The sequence below is a fragment of the Falco naumanni genome, chromosome 3, assembly GCF_017639655.2.
Source record: "Falco naumanni isolate bFalNau1 chromosome 3, bFalNau1.pat, whole genome shotgun sequence".
Classification (NCBI taxonomy): Eukaryota; Metazoa; Chordata; class Aves; order Falconiformes; family Falconidae; genus Falco; species Falco naumanni.
Genome location: NC_054056.1, coordinates 70413093 through 70435679, shown reverse-complemented (window position 1 = coordinate 70435679; position 22587 = coordinate 70413093). Strand labels below are relative to the sequence as shown.

Here is a 22587-nt window from a genome sequence, read left to right as displayed (position 1 = left end):
TTTTACAGTGTGACTTCATTTACGAATGCTGCCAACTTTCTGCTGAAAACAAGTGCTTCCAGAACAACAGTTTTGCAGTTTTACAGAGGAAAGAAATCACACTTTCAATCAGTGCTGGGTTTTTAGGAATACTTCAGACCTCTTTTAGGACTGCATTGTATGAGAAAGATTTCATCTTCAAAAACCTATCTACTCTACTAAAAATATTTCATATACCTGCTATTTATTTATGCTAATGTAACCAGAAACAGAATGTGGTTATAATAAGGTGGCATCCCTTTAAAAAATAAGAGGATTCTGTTCTACTGCATTGCTCTTGCTAATAATTTCCAAATTAAATTTACATAACAATCTTTCTTTTCAGAAACAAGTCAAGCTGCAACACTTCTGGCTAAGCTTTGTTCTACAAGTATTCTGGAACAGTAATTTAGTTGTCAGTTTGGGGGCTGTGGGTGCATAATTAGGTTTATGCAGCTAAAGACATGTCCACATGCCTCTGTGGGAAATTAGATGAAGGGAAGTGCTGGGTTGGGATAATTTGCCAGAATTTAGTGCAGAAAGTCCAGGACAAGCTTGAATCTATCTGTAGACATACAGTATATTGAAAATAGGTTTTCCTGGAGTTACAGCGATGGTATCACTGAATGGTAATGAAATGCATTCATAGGCCATAAAGAATAAACAATTCCATTAATACTGTGCCCTTCAAGAAAAGATCTTTCTTGGTCAGGGGAGCTGTACTAGTGCTGCTTCAATCAGACGAGGCTAACGGGCAAGCACACCTTGCTGATATTACAAATAGCTACTGTCTATTCACATCTTAGAGGTGAATCGGCCCACCAGTTATGTCTACTGATACTTCATGTTAGCAGGTGAACATCCTTGCTAACTTTCTTCACCTGGTTTTCCTCCTAGTCTGAAGCATCCCATCTCTGGAGGAGGAAAGACACTCACCCATGTTTGGTGTGGTGGAGCCCTGACTTCCACTGCAGCATCTGCATGCTATGAAGATACAAACAAAAGGCTATAGGGTCTGGTGGCCACTGTGCAGTAAAATCAGAGCCCTCACACCAATGGGATCTCACAAAAGCAGAGCTGGTGCCTGGGCTATGAGTCAAGGAAAATAAATTCTTGGGGCATGTGTGGGTACTGCCTCTGGTGTGATGTGGCCAGCATTGCCTTGGGGGCTGGCACAAGGGTACGTGCAGCACAGCTCTCACCTTTACCTGGTGGGGGACTGTTCATCCTCTCATACAGTGAAAACTAGAATGACCCGATCCATGCAAACTGAATAGGATAGCCTAGTACCGCACCTGACTCACCCCATGCAGTCTGGAATATTGCTTCTTTTTTAATGTCACAAGAACAAACTCATCGCTATATGTGGCATATGTCTGCCTGTGCCAGGGATTGTACAAGGCTGGGCACATAAAGCTGGCTGGAGCGAGTAAGGGAAACGCCTCTGCGGGGTATCTGTGTTTCTAGGCCACCGTTAGACAACGAACATCCAAATGAGCACAACAAAGTAAATATAGCAAACCAAATTTGAGTCCTCTTCTCTTCTGCATCCTTGAAAGAACTTGTTTATTTCTCTAGCTCATAACTCCTAGAAACAAGATCCTGAATTTTAAATATAGATACCTAGGCAACAGGGCATAATGCAGATACTCAACAAAACCCAAGCCTCGCCTTTCCCAGTTTTTGTTTAATGTGTTGGGTTAAGTTGTATTGGCCGAGTTCCATATTCAGAGGTGAGACAACAAATATTATCACTGTACAGACAGTTTGTAGCGAAGGATAGAGGAAGGTCCTGATACACGGGTTCTTGCTCTTTGAATTATCACAGAGGTGGGTGTGAAGCCTCACCCCAGAATTAGGCTGGCTCATGCTTTCTGGACAAGGCCACTAGCTTTTCTGTCTCATCGGTTAGGTGGCTGAAGACATGAACATTATTCCTGTCTTGGAAAAGGTTTCAGTTGCTAGGGAAAACACCCCATGCTTATTCATCACATTTTATTAAAGGGATGACCAGATGCAGTCCTGCTATCAACTCGAGAGAGCTATTAGGGCAAATTTCTGTCTACTGTACCTCAGCTGTACCTAATGGCCCAGCCAGGGCAAGAGCAAGCCCGCTATGTCCTCGCAACAGGAAAACCACCTGCCACTCAGCAGTGTTAGCCGAGCAGATGAGATCTATTGCTCCCAGCAGCACAACATGTGAAGGGAATAATAAATTTCTTCCCTAGGAAAGCAGTAGCTGGCCACTGAATAGCTAATTAACCAGTGATCTGGTTTTCATTTGGTTTTAGTCCTCCAGGCTTTAGGTTAAGCGCTGCGTCCCCAACTAAGCATAAGATGGTTTAATTTTTCTGCTTCAAGCCACCACCAGCATCAGTAACCTGCAGCCAAACACAGTTACTTTTTCTCTTGATTATCATTTTGCCAGGCAATCAACCAATGCTAGAGCTGTGCAAACCTTGTACAATCTTGATAAAACCACTTTTTAATTGCTGAACAGGTGTCTTCTTGCATACATTTCTCACAGTTGTGACCTTAGGAAAGTGTTCTGCATTCCTCCTGTTGCATTTATACATGAACTCAATTAATTTGTGAGAGATTAGATGCAAAACATAGCAGAAAATGTGTTTCTGGTGAAGTGTCCTCCAGTAAGCGTGTGACTCAGAGCAAGTGATGAGAGGATTCCCTGGAAGCAGTGCTCCCTTAAGTACTAATTACCATCTGCAGTGGCTCCAATATCAGACTTTCAGTTGAAACAAACAGGGCTTGAGCTCTTTGGTCTGCCAGGGGACTGGGCACCGTGAGGGGCTTTGCAACAAGCTAAGAGCAAGCATGCCCGTATAGGTAGCAAATTTAAAACCAGCTCCAGAGAGCACGGAGTGCCACTTAAAAATAACAAAATGCTACTTTGTAGAGAGGACAATAGGGTGGCTTTTCAGAGCTGAGGTGTGTTGGGTTTTTTTGCAAGTTTAGTCGCACCTACATAAAATATATAGTGATGAAAGCTACTTCTCACAGAGCCTGTAAGTTCCTCCTTCTGTACATGAAGGCAGAGGTGAAAGGCGTGCAGAGACAGAAGCGGAGATCTTCCTGGCTTGCTAAGCACCTGATTCCTACTGATAGCAGCAGTGTCATGTGCACAATACTGCTGGGGAGTTAAGACTGTCAGTGGCCTCTGAAAACAACAAAGCAAAAAAGGGAAACAATGGAGTGCAATTGGACTAGGCAGAAGTGAGTAAGTCTGCAGGGCAGGGGGGCACACACACTCTGGGTGAAACAAGGGAAGAGTTTTGGATGTCCAAAAGAAACTCTGAGACCTGAGCAAGGGATCCCACTCAGGGGAAACTGCAGTCCGGGCGCCACAGCGTCTGTGGGAAGCGGGGCAGGACAGCAGAGAGATGCTCACCCAGGGGAAACACGCTTTCCAGTTGAGCAGCGACCCCTGCTCCGCAAAGCAACGTCAAACAGCTTTTGGGGAAGTTTCAGGAGAATCCTGTTTCATCTTGGTGTGAGACTGGAATGCCAGCAAAAATATGAGGGCAAAGGTCCGTGCAGGTGAGGAGCAGCCTCCTGCCCTGCAATCATACCGAGGTGCATGTGGCGGAGGGAGGAGGGCCAGGGAGGCTTTGTGCCCCAGGCTGGGCTTAGGGGAGGCTTTCAGAGACCTGGGGTCTGAAAGACTCAAGGCTGAGAAAAGTAGGTACGTGTGCTCAGATCCCCAGAGTGGAAACCACTTTGACTCATATATTTTTAGATAGGAGTGTACCAAGAGGGGCCAAACCCGAACCCAGCAGTGATAAGAAAACCATTCAAAACATGCACTCGCAGAGTGCCTCTTCTCTGAAGGAACACACGAGCTGCACACGATGCTGGGCTGTGACAAGCAGAGGAGATGAAATGCTAACTGGGAGGCCTTTATGGGTGGCAATTAGCATAACAAGCAGCAGGCCTAACACATCTGCCATCTGGCCACTGCTGAGTGTTATGTAAAAAACGTTAAGTCACAAGGAAATTAATTTGCTAGTGGTAAATTTTGTTGTATTAAATAGCAAACTACGTTCTGCAATGTTGCATATCAATGCCAAAATGCACTGTGGCCTCTTCTGTTTCCTTCCAAGACATGGAAAAATCAACTACTCTTTTGCATTGCCCATTTTTTTAGTCCTCATTATCTCCAAGCTGCATTAACCATCTTACCTCAAAGTTTGCATGGTGTGGCTGCATGATTCCCCTGATCCCCTGCACGTGTTCCCCGGCCTTGTCCTAGGAGGTTGCTTCCCCAGACCAGCTTTTCCTAGAAAGGTCCACGTTGTGGGTCCTCAGAAAGGCTTATTCCAGTCTGGGACCTGTTCATCACTGGCTTGTACCTCTCTCAGGGAAATAGGAAGCCAGTGAGAGGTGCAGCCTAATTCTGCCACTTTGCCTTTTTTGCAGCCAAAGGCACGTTAGTTCTGTGCTGACAGTGTGGGATAGCTGTCCTAATCCACAGACAACTCAACCAGTGGCAATCACTCAGGAAAAAGCAAAGGGGAATCCTTAATCTGCAGATTATCTGGGGTATTAGACGGGATGATCCTGAAGCATATGAAATTTTTCAATGCATTTTTTTCATCACAGAACAATAGCGGAGATTTCTCATCCCACCCCACTTAACCTATTTCTGTGATAGGCTCAGCTTCGTATTCCTGTGATATTCCCTTAAAAGGTTTCACCCAGAACTGAAGGCTGCTTGCAAGGAAATATGCAACTGCTGAGCAACAGGCTTCCCAAGCAGACTTTTGAAGAGTGGTCATAGAACCGTGTGCTGCTGAAAGAAAGTTTCAGATGCTTTCAGTCACCCAGTTCAGCTCTGATGCAGCCAAGGTGCTATCTTCCCAGATATAGATGACTTATTCTTTTTATAATATTTTTTTAAAATCTTATTATTTTAGTATTACTATTTTTATTTTATATCTTTTTGCACATGAAACTAACTTCTTCCTGTATGAGTCTCTTTTCCTTGTAGGGAGCAAAAAAGTAGCCACAGTAATCAAGAGGCAAAGAGGAAAACAGCCTTTGCCTATAAATTAGTTTTCACTGGCTGCTTTGTTCCCCAAAGGCCATAGGCTGATTGTGGGCTAGGAAGAAATACAGCAATTTGGGATTATGCATGGATAAAACAGTTATCCTCATGAGCTGATGATATGTCATCATATATTACAGTCCTGCAGATACGAATTTGGACTGGGACTGTGGAGGCAAAGTTCAGCAGATATGGCAAATAATTTACAGTGTAAAATGACCGTCTTTATTGAATAAAGTCACCATGTAGACAGGGGAATTAGGACAAATAAACCCTAGTGATTTATAGATTACCACAGCAGTCAACGCTGAAGGAGGCAACAGGCTGGATGTTATCTGCTTCCCAAGATCCTGGGATATGTGGCAAGTAGATAGAGGATATTGTTGGTGAGCTGCTACTGCTTTCCTTCTAACAGACCCTGCCACGGTGCAATTAATTAGCCAGCTAGCAATGTCCTGTGTACAGCTGGGGACATTGCAGCTGTGCCGAGCTGCCAGGGACACCCTCTGCAATGGCTGGCTGCAGGGCATCTGCTGGAAAGGGCTGCTACCAAGGGCCAGCAGCACACACTCAGCCAGCTGTCCTGTGGAGGGCCACCAGCACAGAAAGCACAGCTGGGCACTGCCTCCTGACTGTCTCTGCCACGCTTGGCAATACTTCACCGGGACACAAACTTGTTTTAGGTGCGAGCTCTTGCTTTGCAACTCTGTGCTTTGTTAGGTTAGCAATACCAAGACCTGATACGGAAAGACATCTTAAAAGTGTAACTGGAAAAACAAAGACTTCACGTCCTTCTGCAGTAAAAGGTAACACGTGACTGTGTGTGGTAAAGCCATTAAAAAGTACCTCTTCCAAGGTTTCGCTCCTTCTAAGGACAGAGAGGGAGAAACACAGCAGCCAAGAAAAATCACACGATTGCAGACAGTTTAGGTTCCTGAGGACCAGAGTCCCCTCATACCTGGCACCTGCCAGGCCCTTGATGTCTCAGCTTAGGGTGACTTTCATTTTTGTGAAGTGGAAGCAGGGATAGACATTTTACAGATGTGGAACTGCATTTTCAGGTTGCGAAACTGCCAAAGATACAGAGAATTAAGAAAGGAAGAAAGAAGAAACTGCCTGGGCCACCAAAAGCAGGTGCTGCTCAGTGCCATGCTCACAGTGCTGGGGAAAGTGGTGGAACTTCACACAGAAGTGGAGACAGTGTGGGTGAAGCAAAGACTGCTTGCTGCACCACGGGGACACATTTTCCTTCCCTACTGAAAACATCCACTGCTTGCGCTCTACGGAACAGGACTTCCAAAACCAAAAAAAGCCACAAACATAATTACTTTTAAAAATCTTTTTAATGAAGAAATAATTCCATTCCAAAATATAGACACACAATTAAATAGTTTAATCACTTCAAAATATAACATGTCCCCAGTAGGTTCCAACACACACACACAAAACAATACTTAACAGCAATACAAAAAACCCATACAATAGCAGTTCTGTTACAATACCAATGAATATCGTGACATCTTTAGTGTCTCTGTGTCTGTCTCAAGTGGTGTCAAGTACAGTAGTTTTAAAAATGTCTTACAGTTTAATAGCCTCAAGATGTAACTCTTCATACTTTTTCTTTTCTTTTTGGTTCAAAGGTAAAAATGCCCTTTTGTCTTCAGGACACAGTGGAGTGCTTGTTGTTCACAGCTCCGTCTGCTGAATTGAACCAACGTGATTACAGCAACCTGCGGTTGCAATATTTACAAGGTCTATCTACAGTAATTGCTGAGAACCAATAAGGATGGGAGAAGATGACTGAAAGTAAAGGTGGACACACTTATGATAAATTATGATGCAACAATTTGGCTCATGCATATAAGAAAATACATATTATATCACAACAAAGGCCACACACCTTTTTATGCAGTTTAGTTAACATTACTACTTACAGACAACCCATTCTCCACCTTCGCTTTGGACATTCAAGGACCCTATACATCTTCACATCCCTGTCTCCTGATTCCAAACCACTGGTTTCCCCCCAGTGACAGTAAAACCACCCGGAGTTTTGACTGTTGTGGTGGGCCATTGGTAGTTAAGAAAAGGCCCTCGCCAGGGACCTCTTCTGTAACTCTGTTTTAATGACCACAAACCACAACCAAAATAATATTCAACAAGCAGACAAAGACCAGCTGGGCAAAAACGCAGCCAGCTTAACAGTTGGAAAATGCTTAAAATAGATATTTGGAGAGCCAAGCAAGAGGTGCTTCATCTCAGAGCTCCAAGGCTTAAGGGACCCAGCGCTCCACTGGGGATCACCTTGTTGACACCAGTCTGAATGAAAGGCGCTTGATCCGTCAACTTTTTTCCTTACTCCTAGCCAGAAGCCCTTGCAATGGATTTATTCTATTGCATCTATTTTAAGCATAGTGATAACAAGCACACAGACATTGAGATGATGGGAGGGATCTATTAGCCTGGGTACAGTTAAACTTGACATGGGTTGAATTAGTCAGCCATTGCATGTAGCTGTGTTCTAGCTTGTTTTCTCTCTGTTCAGGAAATGTTTGCCCGGAATCCTGAGCTGACAGCAATGTCTACAGTTTCACCAGAGTAGCTTTAAATGTGGAGTGCTAGGCACTAGTGGAGGCTCACCCATTCCTGAGAGGAGGTTGGAGGAAGGGGCATTGGAGGATATGGTGCCTGCCTTGCCAGGATGGCACATACCCCAGGAGCAAAGACCAGTGATTGCAAAAATGAAAAGCTTACATGGAGATACCTGGATGTCTTAGTATGCACTTGGATGTCTGAGACCAAGCCCAGATATGCAAGGACATGTAGACAAGAGACCTGCATATGCAATAAACCAACATGAAAGTGAAAGATGGAAGCAGCTTTTTCATACAGATACTCATTCCCCAACAGATAGTGCCCAGGGAAACAGCCACGACCCTATAGTGTGCATGCAAACAAGTGGACTTACTGGGTTGAGCTACATAGCAATCTCACGTAAATACAGCAGCGCACATCCGTGTCACCATGAAAGCAAGGACAGCCAAACCACGTTAACCTGCTTTAGATGGGTATCTCACCACTTGCTGTAGGCAAACTGTGCTGGTGTGAAATATCTGTATGAAACAATACTGTTTTCAGGGCTGTTAGACAGTGTCACTTCAGGTCAGCCAGATACTGGAAGCCTAATATTGTATTAGGGCAGTAAAATTACATTAGCACAGAGGTCACCCTGAGCTGCAGTGACACACTGCAGGTCACACTGCACTCAGTGACACGTAGGGCTGTGTGGCCAGCATGTAACACCGCACCGTGTCACTGCCTGGCTCCTGGTCTAGCTGATCCTGGCCTGGCTCTGATGTCTGTGCATGGCAGTGCTATGTGCCATACGGGTGTAGTCTGTATTTCCAAGCAAATATGCTGTGGGGAGGACATTATAGCCAGTTTGTGTCAGTCCCTGCTCAGGAGTGTCTGTAGGTTTGTAGTCACAGCAGAGCAAACACTTTTTAGCTAGCAGTCCCATTGCCTAATCCAAAATGGCCAGGTAAGTTCCCCTTCTCCTGAAATGCCTTTATACTTGAAAAATACTAAACTGGACAAAACTCCAATTCTGTAACTGTATGCCTGTCCTTTCAAAAAATAATCTACTGCTTTTCTTGTGCTTTTCACTGATAGCTATTTCTCCATCCAGCTCTGAAAGTCTCACTACACATTTCCAAGAGTGCATGCAGAACATCTGGTGGCTGGCTAAGGCAATACACATTTGGAAATAAAAAGAAAACAGTTGCAAGCGCACTTTTAAGCCTGTACATTTAAAGCTGAAGGCCTCGAAAATAACATAACAGAGGGGGGGGGAGAAGGAGGGGCAGAGAGATGGAAAGAGCCGGTTTGTTTAACACATGCTTACTAAAGCTAAAACATCAATGAAACAATACCATGGAGGATTATACGTAACATCAGTCAGTTCAGGGATCTTATGGCACCTGTGGTTTATAAACAGCTTTAGCAACGAGTATTTCAAAACATAGTTCACAGTTTTAAGAAGATCTGTGCTGATTTAAAAACTAGATTCTATATCATTTGAATGTCACCTTTTGTATATGATATCTATTTGGAAAAAAAATATTTACACTAACTTCTATGGCTGATTTGTTAGATTATTTTGAAAGAAACATTCCTAAGTTACACATTAGCCCTAAATTAGAGAAGTTTTAAATTACTATTATTAATTATATTATTATTATTATTATTTTAGTACATTTTTGTATAAGTCTTAAATTAAAGACTTGCAAACAAATTGCAAATATAGTCTGGTACTTTGTTTTTTGGGCTACTAGATATATACACTCAGGAGTATAATCATTCAGTGTTAAATGCATAATTGTAGCTTTTTATTTCTTCTGTGGAAAAAATGTACAGTGTATAGTAAACCGATCTACTAAAATCTCAAAGTATTCAGAAATCAAATTCCTATCTATAAACAGTATTATTGTAAACTGAACAGGTTCAATATCATGTGCAAAGGGTTTACGTGAGTTATTAATACCGCCATACTTGTAACAGCAGTACATACGTCAGTCTGTTTTCTTCACTGGTAATGAGCCATGTTACAGAAGATGTAGCTAATATAAGTTAGCTTTAAACAAAAGTCTTGTCAAAAACACACATCTACAAACTACAACTCTTAGAACAAAAGTACTGTGCTACAGTCCTCAGAACTTAGTTATGTGATTTTTTTGTCAAGAGACGCTGCACCTCTTGGTTCCACTCTTCCGTGAAGTTGGCAGCTGAGTTTTCTTCATCATCTGTCTGAAAGCAGCTCTCCTCATCATCAGTTCTTACGTAGCTTTCGTTGTCTGTCTGACTACAGCTTGCCTGTTGAGAAATGTTTAGGGAAGGTTTATAAAGCGTGCTGGTTTAAGATGCTGCACCCACACAGGCAGGAGCAAGTAAAGCCTTTGCCTGCTGCTTCATTGAGAGAAAAAAGGAGGAGCTGGCCAGTTCCTGCAGTGATTCCTGAAAAAGTTACAGAAGTGGAAAAGCCATTCTACCCAGATGAGCCACAGGCAGTGGAGCTGTAAACAGACACTTACAGGGCACGTGGGAAGTTGGAAAATCTTCTCACTGTGGGGAAGCAAACTGTTACCTGCTCTGCTGGGGAACCCAGGTGTAACTCAGTCTGCATTGACACAGATTTGCGGATGTTGCCATCTTCCCTTCCATTTTACCCTTCCAGGGTGCTCTATAAATACATTACTGGTCGCAAACCCATGGATTATTCCCTTTGTGCACAGCGTTCAGCCACTCAGTTAAGAGTCACTCACCACCATGAGCCTCGCCTCACATGTGAATGCCTCACCCTCGGCTTACATGCCTGAGTATGTTTTACTGTGTCTAAAAAGAAATGTGATTACTTAAAAGCATGATTCTGGGTGCTATAGCTCATGAGCACCCTAATCTGCTGGTACACCAGTTTCTCCTTGGTGCTCCCCTGAATCCTGAAGCATCAGTAAGTATCTTAAATTCCTATATTGGAGGCATAAAAGTTTTAGCTGGTAATGGAAAATGCTTGGTAGACGACTGCTGCTCTTTCTCAGAAGTACGTCAGGATCTACAGTCAGGTAATACCGCAAACTTCTGCTTTCGGCATGTTTATCATGAAGGCACTGTTTACATGCTTGACCCCTTCAAAGTTAAAGGAGCTCACCTTTCTTCTTTTGACCTACCTCAGACAGAAAACTAATTCTCATTGCATGAGATATAATAATAACAACAGCACAAAAGACCAAACTTTAATGACATGAATTCTTTTCTACTGATTTCAGGCAAGAAGCTGGTCTATAAGGTGAGAGATGAAATGCAAATTACATCAGCAACAAAGAGTTAAATTAAAGCTTATGAGTGAAGAAAGGTCAGGTAGTTTAGCTTGCTTCTTTCCTTGACACCATTTGATTGTATTAATTATTCAAGCACAAACACTTCCACCAAATTCCTTAATACCTAAGCATGCCAAATGTTATGATCTTAATTTAGTATCTCCTTGTCTCAAGCAGTTACAGAAGACTTAGCATTAACATTTTGTTGATAAATTGAAAGGTAAACTGCACCGCCAAGTCTAATGAGGTGTTCATAAAAAAATTCCAAGGTACATCTTCAATGAGGATTTTTTAAAAATCAGATGTGTATCTGTACTGCTCAAGTACACAAACTCATCTGGGTATCTTAGTAAAGGCACATTTTGCTCTTTGTGATTCAGCTAAAAAGTACAAATGAAAGGCATGGAAGAGGTCAGTTCTCAGCTGCCTGAGACTGATTTTTATTGAATCAGTTTCAGGGTTATGTAAATATAAGTTCATCTCATATTTCTTGATGGTATCGTTGTAAACTGGGACAGTAAAGTTAAGAGTGGCTTGTGAAACACTGGATGCATTAAGATGCATTGATAGTACTGCCAAGTATTTGGGTTTGCTTCAAATTTTCTGGGTAGATTACTTCTTTTTGGTGGAGTGTGGAGAGGGTTATTCTAAATTCTCTCAAGGCTTATCTCTGCTCCACAGCCAGCATTGGGATAGAGAGATTTTCATACAGGAGATAATGAGTACTGATGAACCTCAGAGTTCTAAATTCATTGCAGTGTTTTGGAAATGCCAGAATTAATTCCAAGTTAAGACTCATATGATTTATCATGTTATAAAACTGTTTCTTAGCTTTTTTTGTAACTTAGTCCACAGGTCCCTTTCTGTTCCTTATCATTCAGTGGTTTTCAAAAACCATGCCTATCACTTGTGTAATTTTAGAATTAAATTCACAGAACTAAAGATACTTCTTCCCTGTCAACTTGGTCACAGTTCTTGTACAGCTTTTTTTATGCCTACTTAAGCAGAAAAATAAAGAGGAAAACCAAAATATGGCTGAGTGAATGTAGCAGATATTTTTGAAAATTACTGTGCTGTCAGCCTGCTGTTATTTTCAAATGGAATGGTCCATGTAATGCTGGTTTTTATGTATTTGTTCAGGAAAACCCCAAAAGAGATGCTGAATCATTTGGTTGTGCTAGCAGAGTATGACTTACATATGTAAGCAGCTCATCCAGTGCCTGTATCCTGCTTCTTCACCTCTGCATCACTGACATGGGAGGAAGAGGCTACAGAACCTGGGCTTACAGAGGCTGGGGCAGAGGTGGTGAGGGAGGATGTCAGCAGCTGTTTGAGGGGAGTTACAAGGATAACCAAGCTAAAAATCTTCTTGGCAGGGTTGAAACACACAAAAAGGACAGATCACAGTTTGGGAGGTTCAGGTTGGACATCAGGAAAAAATAAAAACCATGAGGAGGGTGGCACTGCACGGGGCGGGGGGGGGATGCCCAGAAAGGTGTTGAAATTTCCATCTGTGGAGGTTTAAAATTCTTTTCTAGAGAAAGCCACGGCTGACACGGTCTTGTCTTGGAGCCAGACCTGCGTCAGGTGGGAGACTGGACCAAATGGCCTCCTGAAGGTCCAGTCAACCAATGCACCTACACCTCTGTGATCTCCTGAGCTCCTGGCATGAAGCTCATGCAAGGAACACGAACATGAACATGCAGTGCATGAACTTTAAATGCAGCCAGTCAGCTCTGCCTCGTGGTGTTTGGGGACCTACAGCCAAACAGAGGCCAGGGCACAGCTTGGAAAAGTGACCTCAGGCAGCGGGTGCAGCAAATCTGAAACCCACACATTCCTCAACTGTGGGACAGTAGGACAGTAATCTGACTTGGACCCTGGGCTACAGATCCTGTGTCCCGTCTTTCCCCAAGAGTAAATGGCCAGGTCCATATTGCAAAGGGCTGAAAATGTCAGTGGCCAGTGCAACACACACTAGCTGTAAAATCTTATTTCCTTCCCAGAAAAAAAAAAAAAAGAGATATGCAGGGCAGTTGTATTTGCACAGCACTGAGACGAATTGTCTGTGCCTGTCAGCTTAGCCAACAGTCTTTCTCGCAGCGGCACACCAGGTGGACTGGACTGACCACTTGGCCCATGGGTTTTATCACCTGACATTTTGGCAATATTCCTAATCTCTGCTGGTAAACATGAAAACAGAGTTTGGAGAAAAAGAGAAAAGATGAGAAAAACATAAATGTGTTGAATAAGACTTTTGTCCTGAAAAAAACAATCATATTGAATAAATAATATTTTGTTAACAATGCATTCATATAAATAAATTGAGGGGATATGGAGTTTTTGTGTTTGAAAAATTTCCACCTGTTTCAATGCAAAGCATTCAGTCAGTTCTGCAATGGAAAATGTCACCCATAGCCACCCAAAGCCCCAGACCTCACAACAATTTATGTGACAAGGTTTCAAGTGAGTGAAAGGGCTTGGAGTGGGAATGGAATGGAGTCTTCAACTGAAATTAGTACATGCTTTTGTCAAGATATGGAAAATGTGATCACAGTTAAAACAGAGGACAAAACCTCTAATAAAGACTCCTCCCTGTACTCCCTCTCAGTGCATGCTTCAGGTCTGATTTTACTAGCGTTTCACACCTCCTTTTCTGTTATAATAATGCATCTAAATGAACTGGACATGACCAACTAAAATGTTGCCATGCCAGCAATAAGAAACCATTGCTTTAGAAAATCTAGGAAATTGTAGGTCTTGTGGGAACATGTCCACTGCGCAAGTAGATGGCTCTTAATTGAAAATGACAACTTTTTAACCACTTCCAGAGATGGAGGCTTTCTGCTCCCATTTGCCATCCTTGGCAAAGAAAACCCGCTATCAGGAGCATAGAGGCAAAATAATGTCAAACTTGCATGTTCCCTTAATTGCAAGATCTGCCTAGAGCCCGCTGAAAACAAGCTCAAATTCACTCTGTTACTCTATTAAAAATAAAACAAGTGGTGTTAAAGTACATTTAACATAAAAAGTAAACTGAAAACATGATTAAATTATGTTTTATATATTACTGGCATCATTCGCTGTCTTGGGAAATTGTTATGCTACATGTTATTTCCAAACCAATTCTAGAGAATTTGTACATAGCACTTTTAAAAATGCAAATGCAAATAGAATGCAAAAAGCCTTAATCTAATGACACCAACACCACTTGTCCGTGACTGATGAACGAGGAAAAGAACAAAACACTGTGGCTGGCCATCAGCAGCAGTATCACTCATTTGAAACTACAATAAACTGATCTCATTTTTCCCACCTGTTTTTTAAATAAGCACAAATGTAATACTGTTGAGGTAAGAAAGTATGTTGGCTTTCAGCCTCATATGGCCATCTAGGGCCATACTGACTTTATTTGCATCATCACCGATTGAATAATACTGTCTTAGAAGTAAATGCAGTCGCTAAGCTTCAAGCAAGAACCCAACATAAACAGCAAAAGCACTTCAGACATTGTGACTGGTATGAACTATTTTGGATGTATTTTTCCAGTGCTATGAAATATTAGCACCAAATAAATTACACAAGATATGTAGTCTTCCATATTCACAAGAGAGTGAATCTTGAGAAGACTAAGCCACGCTTATCTGAGTAGATGTATTTATCACAACGTACTATAATACAGAGTTTCTTCTTGTGGGCGTAGGTGAAGCGCCAAGTTCACCAGTTTTTGTTGGTAATTTCTGCAGGGCCAGGCTTTTACAACTGGTGGGAACATTTCAGTCTTTGGTGCTGGCTGAAGGGCTCCCCTGGGAGCCAAAAGCAGTTTTGCTATGGAATTAACCAGAGCACAGTGCTTTAAAAAGTTACTTCTTGACATGGTTTCAAAAAGTTTCAGAAGCATACAGGAGAAGAGAGAGTAGCTCAGTCTCAGATCTCTGCTAACTTGAGACAAGGACACACATTTTTAAGAAAGCTACAGGAGTATGCTTTTCCCCACATCACACTATGTTAACACTGCTTCTTAACAAAAAAGGAAACTTTAAATGGGATTGCCTGAGATTTATAATTCTAATGAAAAGGATTTTTTTCCACTTCATATTGCAAATGGTTTCTCTGAATGCTACTACCCTCTAAAGCAGGGGTCTTCACACTTTTTAACCAGGGGGCCGGTGCGCGGATGCAGTGGCAGGCAGTCACCTGCGGCTGCTTGGTTTCCCCCCCAACCCCCGGCGGGGGGGTCTGTAAATACTGGGGGCCGGATTGAGGACCCTGGGGGGCCGTATCCAGCCCGCGGGCCGTAGTTTGAGGACCCCTGCTCTAAAGTCATAGTTATTCATAATTGTAATTAACATTTCCACTAGATAGGTAGTTACACACACATACATTGTTGTTGAAAGATCTATTTTCCTTCTAATGTGACCTGATCTGTAACTGACAACTGCAACAAAATAGAAGAAGAAAATTTGTTTTTCTAGTTGTCAATGTTTAGGAAACTCTACAAGGCTCATGTTTTTAACAAGGCTACCGGGAAAATGAACGTAACCTGAGGGGCAATGTTAGAAGAATTTTTATGAGCAGTTATTTGGTGTTTATAGTACTCTGTGTATCGCCGTTTATTTGCTTTTCACATCCATTTATTCTGCTTTAGCTGCCAGAGACACCGAGACAGATGCTTCAGAAATACCTAACAGCTTTTAACACTGAAGACTGGCAGCTGCTTTCACAAGGTCCACATGTTAACATCCAAATTCTACTGTCATCAGAAGTTGCAAATACCTTGAACCAGGATCAAATTTTACCATTAACGTTGCCACATAAATAAGGAATTCTAGCATAAAACACGGCATAAAATCTAGCAACACGAATTCCTGCTAAAGATGGTGCAGGCTAGGTCACTGGTTTTGCTTATCTGAACATGACCCCGCTCCCAGCTTGAAGTGCCCATTTGATAGTTGACCTTTGGTTGCCTTTAGTTCTGGCTTTGAGGAAGAGACTCAGTTTGTGACCAGCCTGACCCCTAACTTGATTTCTCCTCCCGTTCTGGCCCTGTTGCCCCATGGGTCAGTGCCACTGTAGGATGGACAGCATTGTCTCACTGCCATCTTCACAGCAGGGCACCGTACCCCCCCCAGAAGTCAGAAATGTAGAGCCCATAGCTTCAGATGAAGCAAGAAGGAAATGTGTAGTCTCCAATTTCCTGGGCAAATGTTCAGAATAACAGGCTACTTCATAAAAATAGCCTTTGTCTGTGCTCCTGAAGAAAAACACAATTGCTGAACTTGGCATTAAACACGGTGCTGCAACTGTGAGGTTGGCATGTGTGAGGAACATGACCTGATTATGGGCCAGCAGGGTATTTATAGACCTTCTTGCTGTATCTCTGAATTGCCAGACTCTAGCTAGTAGCTGAGTATGCTACACTTTGGATTGGGGCATTTTAAACTTCTACAACACATCTGAAGACACCTTTGTGGTTAAGCAGCTGGTGGATTGCTTTCTTTAATGTTTGCCTAACTCCTGTTTCACACACCAGACTAGATGTTTTCGTGTCATCAGAAATGATTTATTTCAGTTATCCTAGGAAGATGAAAGCATTCTAAGGAATTGAGCTCAGGCTTCCTGAAATGTAATTTGGTTCCTTATCTTCTGGATAAAGTTTCTCTGTACTGGGTAATGTATTTGTCATCGTCCTCAGGGACAAAAAGCCCATGTTCTTACTCTTAGGGTCAACAAAGGAAGAAGATAACAAGGGTGGTGGCTTAGCAGGAATCCTCAGGACTAGGACCACATTTCAAAAAGTCCAAAATGATTTAGAGATTCCTAGGCATCCTAACACAGATTAAAAGAAGAAAGAAAGAGCCTTGTCACATACATTCAGGCAGCACAAGGTGCACTGCAACTGAAATACACATTACGAGGATTAATTCCAAACATTCTTCTAAATTGTAGTGATACTTACTTGAGAGGAGAGAGAGAAGGATATTGCACTCAACTTTGCAAACTGACCTGCAGACAACAAAGGATAGAAAACAAGAAGATGACAAATTAAGCCAGTGAGCAGCCAGGCAGTGTATTATTCTGAAGAAAGCCATGCACAAGCGTAGAAATAAAGGGAACAATTATGGACCCAGAAAATAAACCCAATGAAAAATGTCTTGCACAACACATCCAGCAAAAGACTGTAACAAGAACACAGCGGGTAGCAGATGTGGGAGGGTAAGCACTGTTAGCATATACACTAGTGCATTAAATGTGTTGTTTTCTGGTACCAATACTTGTTATTTACAACATGCTTCCAAAAAAGAGAGAGAAAGAAGCCTCCTTTGAGTTTCTCTGTCCCAGATTTCCTTGTGCTTACTGGGTTTTCTGCTCATACTTTAATACCAATTTAGAGTTTAGCATGAAAATCTTACTTGGAGACATGGTGACACGAAATAACAAGAGTGGGTTTTGACCAACAATCTTCCATGCTACACTACATCTACATGTTTTTTAACTGTGCTGCTTTTACACAAAGCAAGACAATTAATAACATAAAAATGGCTACCATATTGTTACTGAGGTTATCAGTTTGTAACCTTAGTAGGAGTTCATCCTGGCAGATTTTTTCAGCTGACAATTGCATTTTACGATAGCTACAGCCACCAGCTTTTTTGGCTATCCAGATGAATGCAGTGTTCATGTGAGCACAAATAGTAAAATAGTCTGTAATAAATTCCAGTGGTTTGATGCAAAATGAGAATAGTTGACCTGCCACTGTTCAGTAGGATACCTTCAACAGAACTTCCCCAATTTTCCTTTGGTTTTGCAAGTAGAAAGTTGTGTGTTTATTTTGAGTACTCAGTGATACTAGTAGGAAAAAGGAATAGAACAGAAAAGCAAAATACTACAAATTAACTGCATTGTGCAGAGAACAAGCCAAAGCCAAAGCCAAAGCACATGTTTCAGGATCAATACATGACACTATCCAACCAACTCCTAATTATCCTAGTGGTCCCTCCTAAATTAATAACTTTTCTTGCTTCCTTTTAAATTTGTTCCCTAATAGAAAGTGCATCAGCCACACTGAGAAGGACTTCTTGTGTGTTGCATGCTTTGGGTCTGTGGTCATCAACTACAAATAGCTTCTACTTACAAGTCACTACTGTCAAATCATTGCCTGAGAGGAACCGACGATCTCACGGACAGTGAAGTACATAAATAAATTTCTTTTGGAAAAATGCTATTAAACACAGCTTGTCTGGAAAGAGGACTTTCTGTTCCCTCAGTGAATACATTTTTGAAAGAAAAAAGCCTTCTTTTTTCTCTGTTGTGTCTTGTCATTGTGTCCCCCTTGCCCCCCACCCCCACTTCAAGTGGAAACAAATCTTGTAAAACCATGGGGAATAAAGTTCATCTGGGTGTAGTCTTGGCTGACCTGAATGTGAAAGAAGTTTTATTCTGACATCGATAGGGAGAAGATTTCCTCCCTTTCTTCCGGTAATGTTGTTGGAGGGCAGCAGAAATGCCCTTTTTGACTGAAGCAAGAGTAACACCCAGTTCCATTGACCACCATGTATAATTTCTACTGCACAGTGAAAGCCCTTTTTTTGCAGTGCACACTCAATTTTGTGCATGTATAAAATCCCACTGTAACTTGTGACATTCACGTAACACTGTTGCCATATATTGCATTTCCATACTGTAATCAAAAGTACAGTCAAATTGTTCTATCGTTCTTTCTGAAGAAAATGCAATTTTTACCAGTAATAATAACATTTATTATTTGACGCTTGACAGCTGTCACCATTGAGGTACTCCTTCTTTATAACTGACAATTATTTTCCATTACATCAGCAGTAGCTGCTCATCCTGTTCAGAAGTGTAAAGGCTCCCATTTTTGCCATTTCCTATTTTGGATAAAAAATTGTGACAAAAACCCCCATGTCACCCACTGTTGCCTTAGTAGATAGTCTGTAACAATTCTGCTCCTGTCATCATGTCGTTAAAGACATGAAATTACTTTTGTCAGGCTACCGCAGGCATGTAACAGACCTAGGTAAACAACAGCAACAAGATGCTCACATCAACCTCAAAACTACCTGCAACTTTGATACGAGTCAATGAACTTTTACAATGCGAAGTTATCATAGCAACTGGAGAGAAAAGAAGACCAAAACAGCAGCCATTCTTCATTAGCCTGTCATGAGCCTGTCAGTCCCAGGTTCTTGTCTCTGAAGCGACTGGCAGTGGACACTACCGAAAAACTACCAGATAAAAAGGCTAGATTCTGTTAGCTCCCAGCAGTCAGCAGTTTAAAGAATTCCTGCCCCAAAGGTGCTTTTGAACCTCATCTCCATGCACCTGATCTCCCGGTACCTGCTTAATCCTTTTTTTTAGCTCATTTATACTTTTGGTCTCTGTTATGCTCTGTAGTGGTGAGTTCCAAGTTTTAATTGATTGCCATGTGGAAAAATAGTTATTTTTACTTACTTCAGCTCTGCTCCCAAATAACTGAACTGGGTGTACCCTCCTACTGATACTACTACCAACAATACAGGAAGTAATGAATTTTGTATTAGGATGATCCAAGTCAGAATAACTTAAAAACCAGTGCATTACACCAGCTAGAAATGGAGACCGTTATGCACAGGACAGAGTATCTACAGAATTCTAGCTCGCTCTGGCAAATTTGCTTTACTTAAGACTCTTAAACTTGCCCTTTGAAAACTTCCTCAGGGGTGTTTAATGACAAATCCCCAGGCTTCTCTATACTAGATGCTTGCTGAATACTTTGTCCTCTGGAATACAATTCATTTCAGACCTTTTCCTCTCCTTTCAGATTCTGACAATGACAATAATACACAGAGTGCACCTGAGCTTCAGTTCACACTGGAGAAACCATTATGAATGGTTTTCACTACTGGAGAAAAAAAATCTAAATATAGCAAGAACTCAAGCTTGATACCACCAGCAGTCCTCTATGGCACAGGGGAATGAGGTTGAAGTGACTTGGTAGGCACTGGCAGAGAACAAGCTCAGAGGCAATTCTGTCCCACTGATGCTCTGGTCAGCTTAAGGACCACTGGTGTGTGCCTCAGGCAGTGTGGTCTTCCTGGACATGCACAAAGGGCAGGTGCATGCCAGCCTGTGCAAGAGAACCGCAGCACGTTTTGGAATGTGGCTGCTCTAGTAACTGAGAAGAGATCATGCCTCAGGGCCCAGGACAGGCCAACAAGGGCACTGGGCAGCTATGGTGCATTGTTGTTTCTCACTTATGGAGATCTATGGGCAGCTGGTGTCCTCCCACCTGGTATGCCTCATCCTGCAGCTTCTGCTTCAGGTACTCCTCCATTTTCAGCTCGTTCTCCAGCTGGCGGACAGAGTCATTCTCATAATTTTCATCTTCTGCTCTGACATAGGGGTCTGCATCTTCTGTAACCCTAAAAACAATTATAAAAAAATAGCCTCCTGAGATGAATGACATTCAGAGTCAATAAAACTTTATCGTAAGCTATGAGGAGAACGGGATACTTTTAGTCCAAGCACATGCTCCATTAGTTAGTATTTTCCTGGCAGTGGAAAACACTTCTGCTACTTCTCCTCTCCAGTAGTCTTGGTATTGAAGAAGTAGACCAAAGGGCATATTCTGCTGAAGGCATTTTGGGGGTACAGCCCTACAGATCTCAATAATATGCTACAAAGAGGTTTAAACTAAAAATAACTGGAAAGATGCCTATTGTCCTTCTAGTAAGATTCTGCCTCTAAAATAAATTGGTTTGTTGGTCAATTGAGTTGGTCAATAAAAAGCATTCTGTCTTTTCCATTTAAAAAGTGTTTTTTTCCAGTGGGTTCCAACAGGCCCCTCAATCTGGATAAGCAGTGAGTACAGTCCTACTCGACAGGGCATACTGGGGAGCACAGCTGTCCCACAGCCTCCACACTGCCCGAGTGTACCGGACCGCATGCGAGACAGCTGACTCCTGAGGGCACCCTAAGTTCTGGCCTTTATCGTTTACAGAGCTCACTACCGTCCAGCTGTGAAGCTGTCCTCACTTGGATCTAGGCATTTTTTTGGGTAATCAAATAGCTGAGAGGCAGAGAAAATATTACATGCTGCATATTGTTTTCAACAGAAACTGAATGAGATTAAGAAGGCGAATCGAGCAGGTACCCACATGTCACTGCGGATGGAGCCGGTGGCGGCAGCGCTGTGGATGTACCCAGGCTTCCGGGCATGGATCTGCGCGAGGAAAGCCTTCTCGGATGTTGGGGACGGAACAAGGTCATCAAAATGAGTCCGTCCAAATTCAGAATCCACGTTGCTTTCTGTCTCGCTCCCCACTTCTGTGAAGCAAAAGGTGACACATGGTTCCATTTGACTTTCACAAGACTAAGTATACTTGCCTATTTCTCTAAGCCTTCCTCAACCTTTCTGACTTAGAATGCCACCTTCCTCATAGTGAGTAATAGTATGTTATTCTACATATACCTGCAGAGCTAATAGTTTTCTTCCTGTGGTGAGGGGCACAATAGTGAAGCTTTTGCTTATCTCAGTTACTAGGTAGGATGTTTTTATGAGGATACCACAGACTGCATTTTATAAGAGGTCTTACATGTTCTACAGTGACTGAAATTTCTAAAGAGCAAAATCCAATGCCACACCTCTACGTTTGTGGCTTTCAGAACTGCTGTATTCCTGAAGCGTTGTTTAGGTATTTTTTTTCTAAAAGCATAAAAAGCTTTGAAGATGCGTTACACTGGTTCTTTCTTGGTTTATATTTTCTTACCTCCCATTTTTTCAAATACATGTGAAATGCCAGCGTGGTGACTATCCACTCTCACCAGCCTCACTCACCAGAATTCAATTCTTTTACTAAAGAAGACATGGTGTTGGTGATTGAATCTGCTGCCACCAGCAAATCATTTCTCAAGTTTCGTCTTGCACCTGAAGCAAGAGACAGACAAAGCACAGTGTTACTATTCTTTACAAGACATATGTTTTCCTATTGAAAGCAGTTTTAACCCTGTTGAAAGCTGCCATTGTGATAATTCAGAGTATCAAAGTCCTTACGATGGACACGTGCAGAAGAGTTTTCTGCAGAATGGCCTCATTTACTTGTGCTGTATGCAAGAGCAGAAGCCTACCCTCATGCTTCATTTAATCACAATGCCAGATAGGTGGAGATTATTCATTGCCATCAAGCTTGCATTTGTGTGGTGACACCAGCAGACCAAGCCTGGAAGATTAAATCCAGCGTGAACTCATTTACAATGTCTGTGGGGGAGGAGGGAAGAAATGAAGTGTTTTCTCTAAGTTCCCACAGCTCTGCTTAATGACACCATTACTGCCAGGTATTTGCCAGATAATTATGGCAAATGTTGAAGAAACATACTTGAGCTCATCAAGACTGACAGGGATTTTTCTTCTCTGCTCCCTCTCAGCCTCTCCTGTAGCTCAAGGACTTTCCTGTATATTCCACAATTTACTCTCTTTCTCTCTCTCTCTTTAATAAAGGAAGCACTACTGCCTCTCTAAACAGCCCCAGGCTGCTTTTAAACTCTTTCTAATAAAGGATCTAAAAGTGCTTCCCTGCTGAACCTGGCAATATTCCCTTAACCATCAATCATGAAAGATTCTTGTGAGCTGCATGA

The 22587-nt window shown here is 42.2% G+C and overlaps 1 protein-coding gene across 10 annotated transcripts in view; it reads right to left on the bottom strand.

Annotated features, from left to right (window-relative positions):
• Window positions 1-6407: 6407 nt before the first annotated feature.
• The window catches only part of DTNA (dystrobrevin alpha), a 233837-nt gene continuing 217657 nt past the window's right edge, over window positions 6408-22587 (bottom strand). For 9 of the 10 annotated variants that reach the window (XM_040586902.1, XM_040586907.1, XM_040586906.1 and 6 more), the window contains 4 exons: window positions 21791-21880; window positions 21111-21279; window positions 20243-20375; window positions 6408-9952 (listed from right to left, as the gene is read on the bottom strand). In XM_040586902.1, coding sequence (XP_040442836.1) covers window positions 9797-9952; window positions 20243-20375; window positions 21111-21279; window positions 21791-21880 — 548 coding nt within the window. In that variant the 3' untranslated portion in view covers window positions 6408-9796. Of the gene's footprint in view, window positions 9953-16912; window positions 16960-20242; window positions 20376-21110; window positions 21280-21790; window positions 21881-22587 lie in introns of all 10 variants that reach the window. The other variant, XM_040586910.1, reaches the window with a different exon arrangement.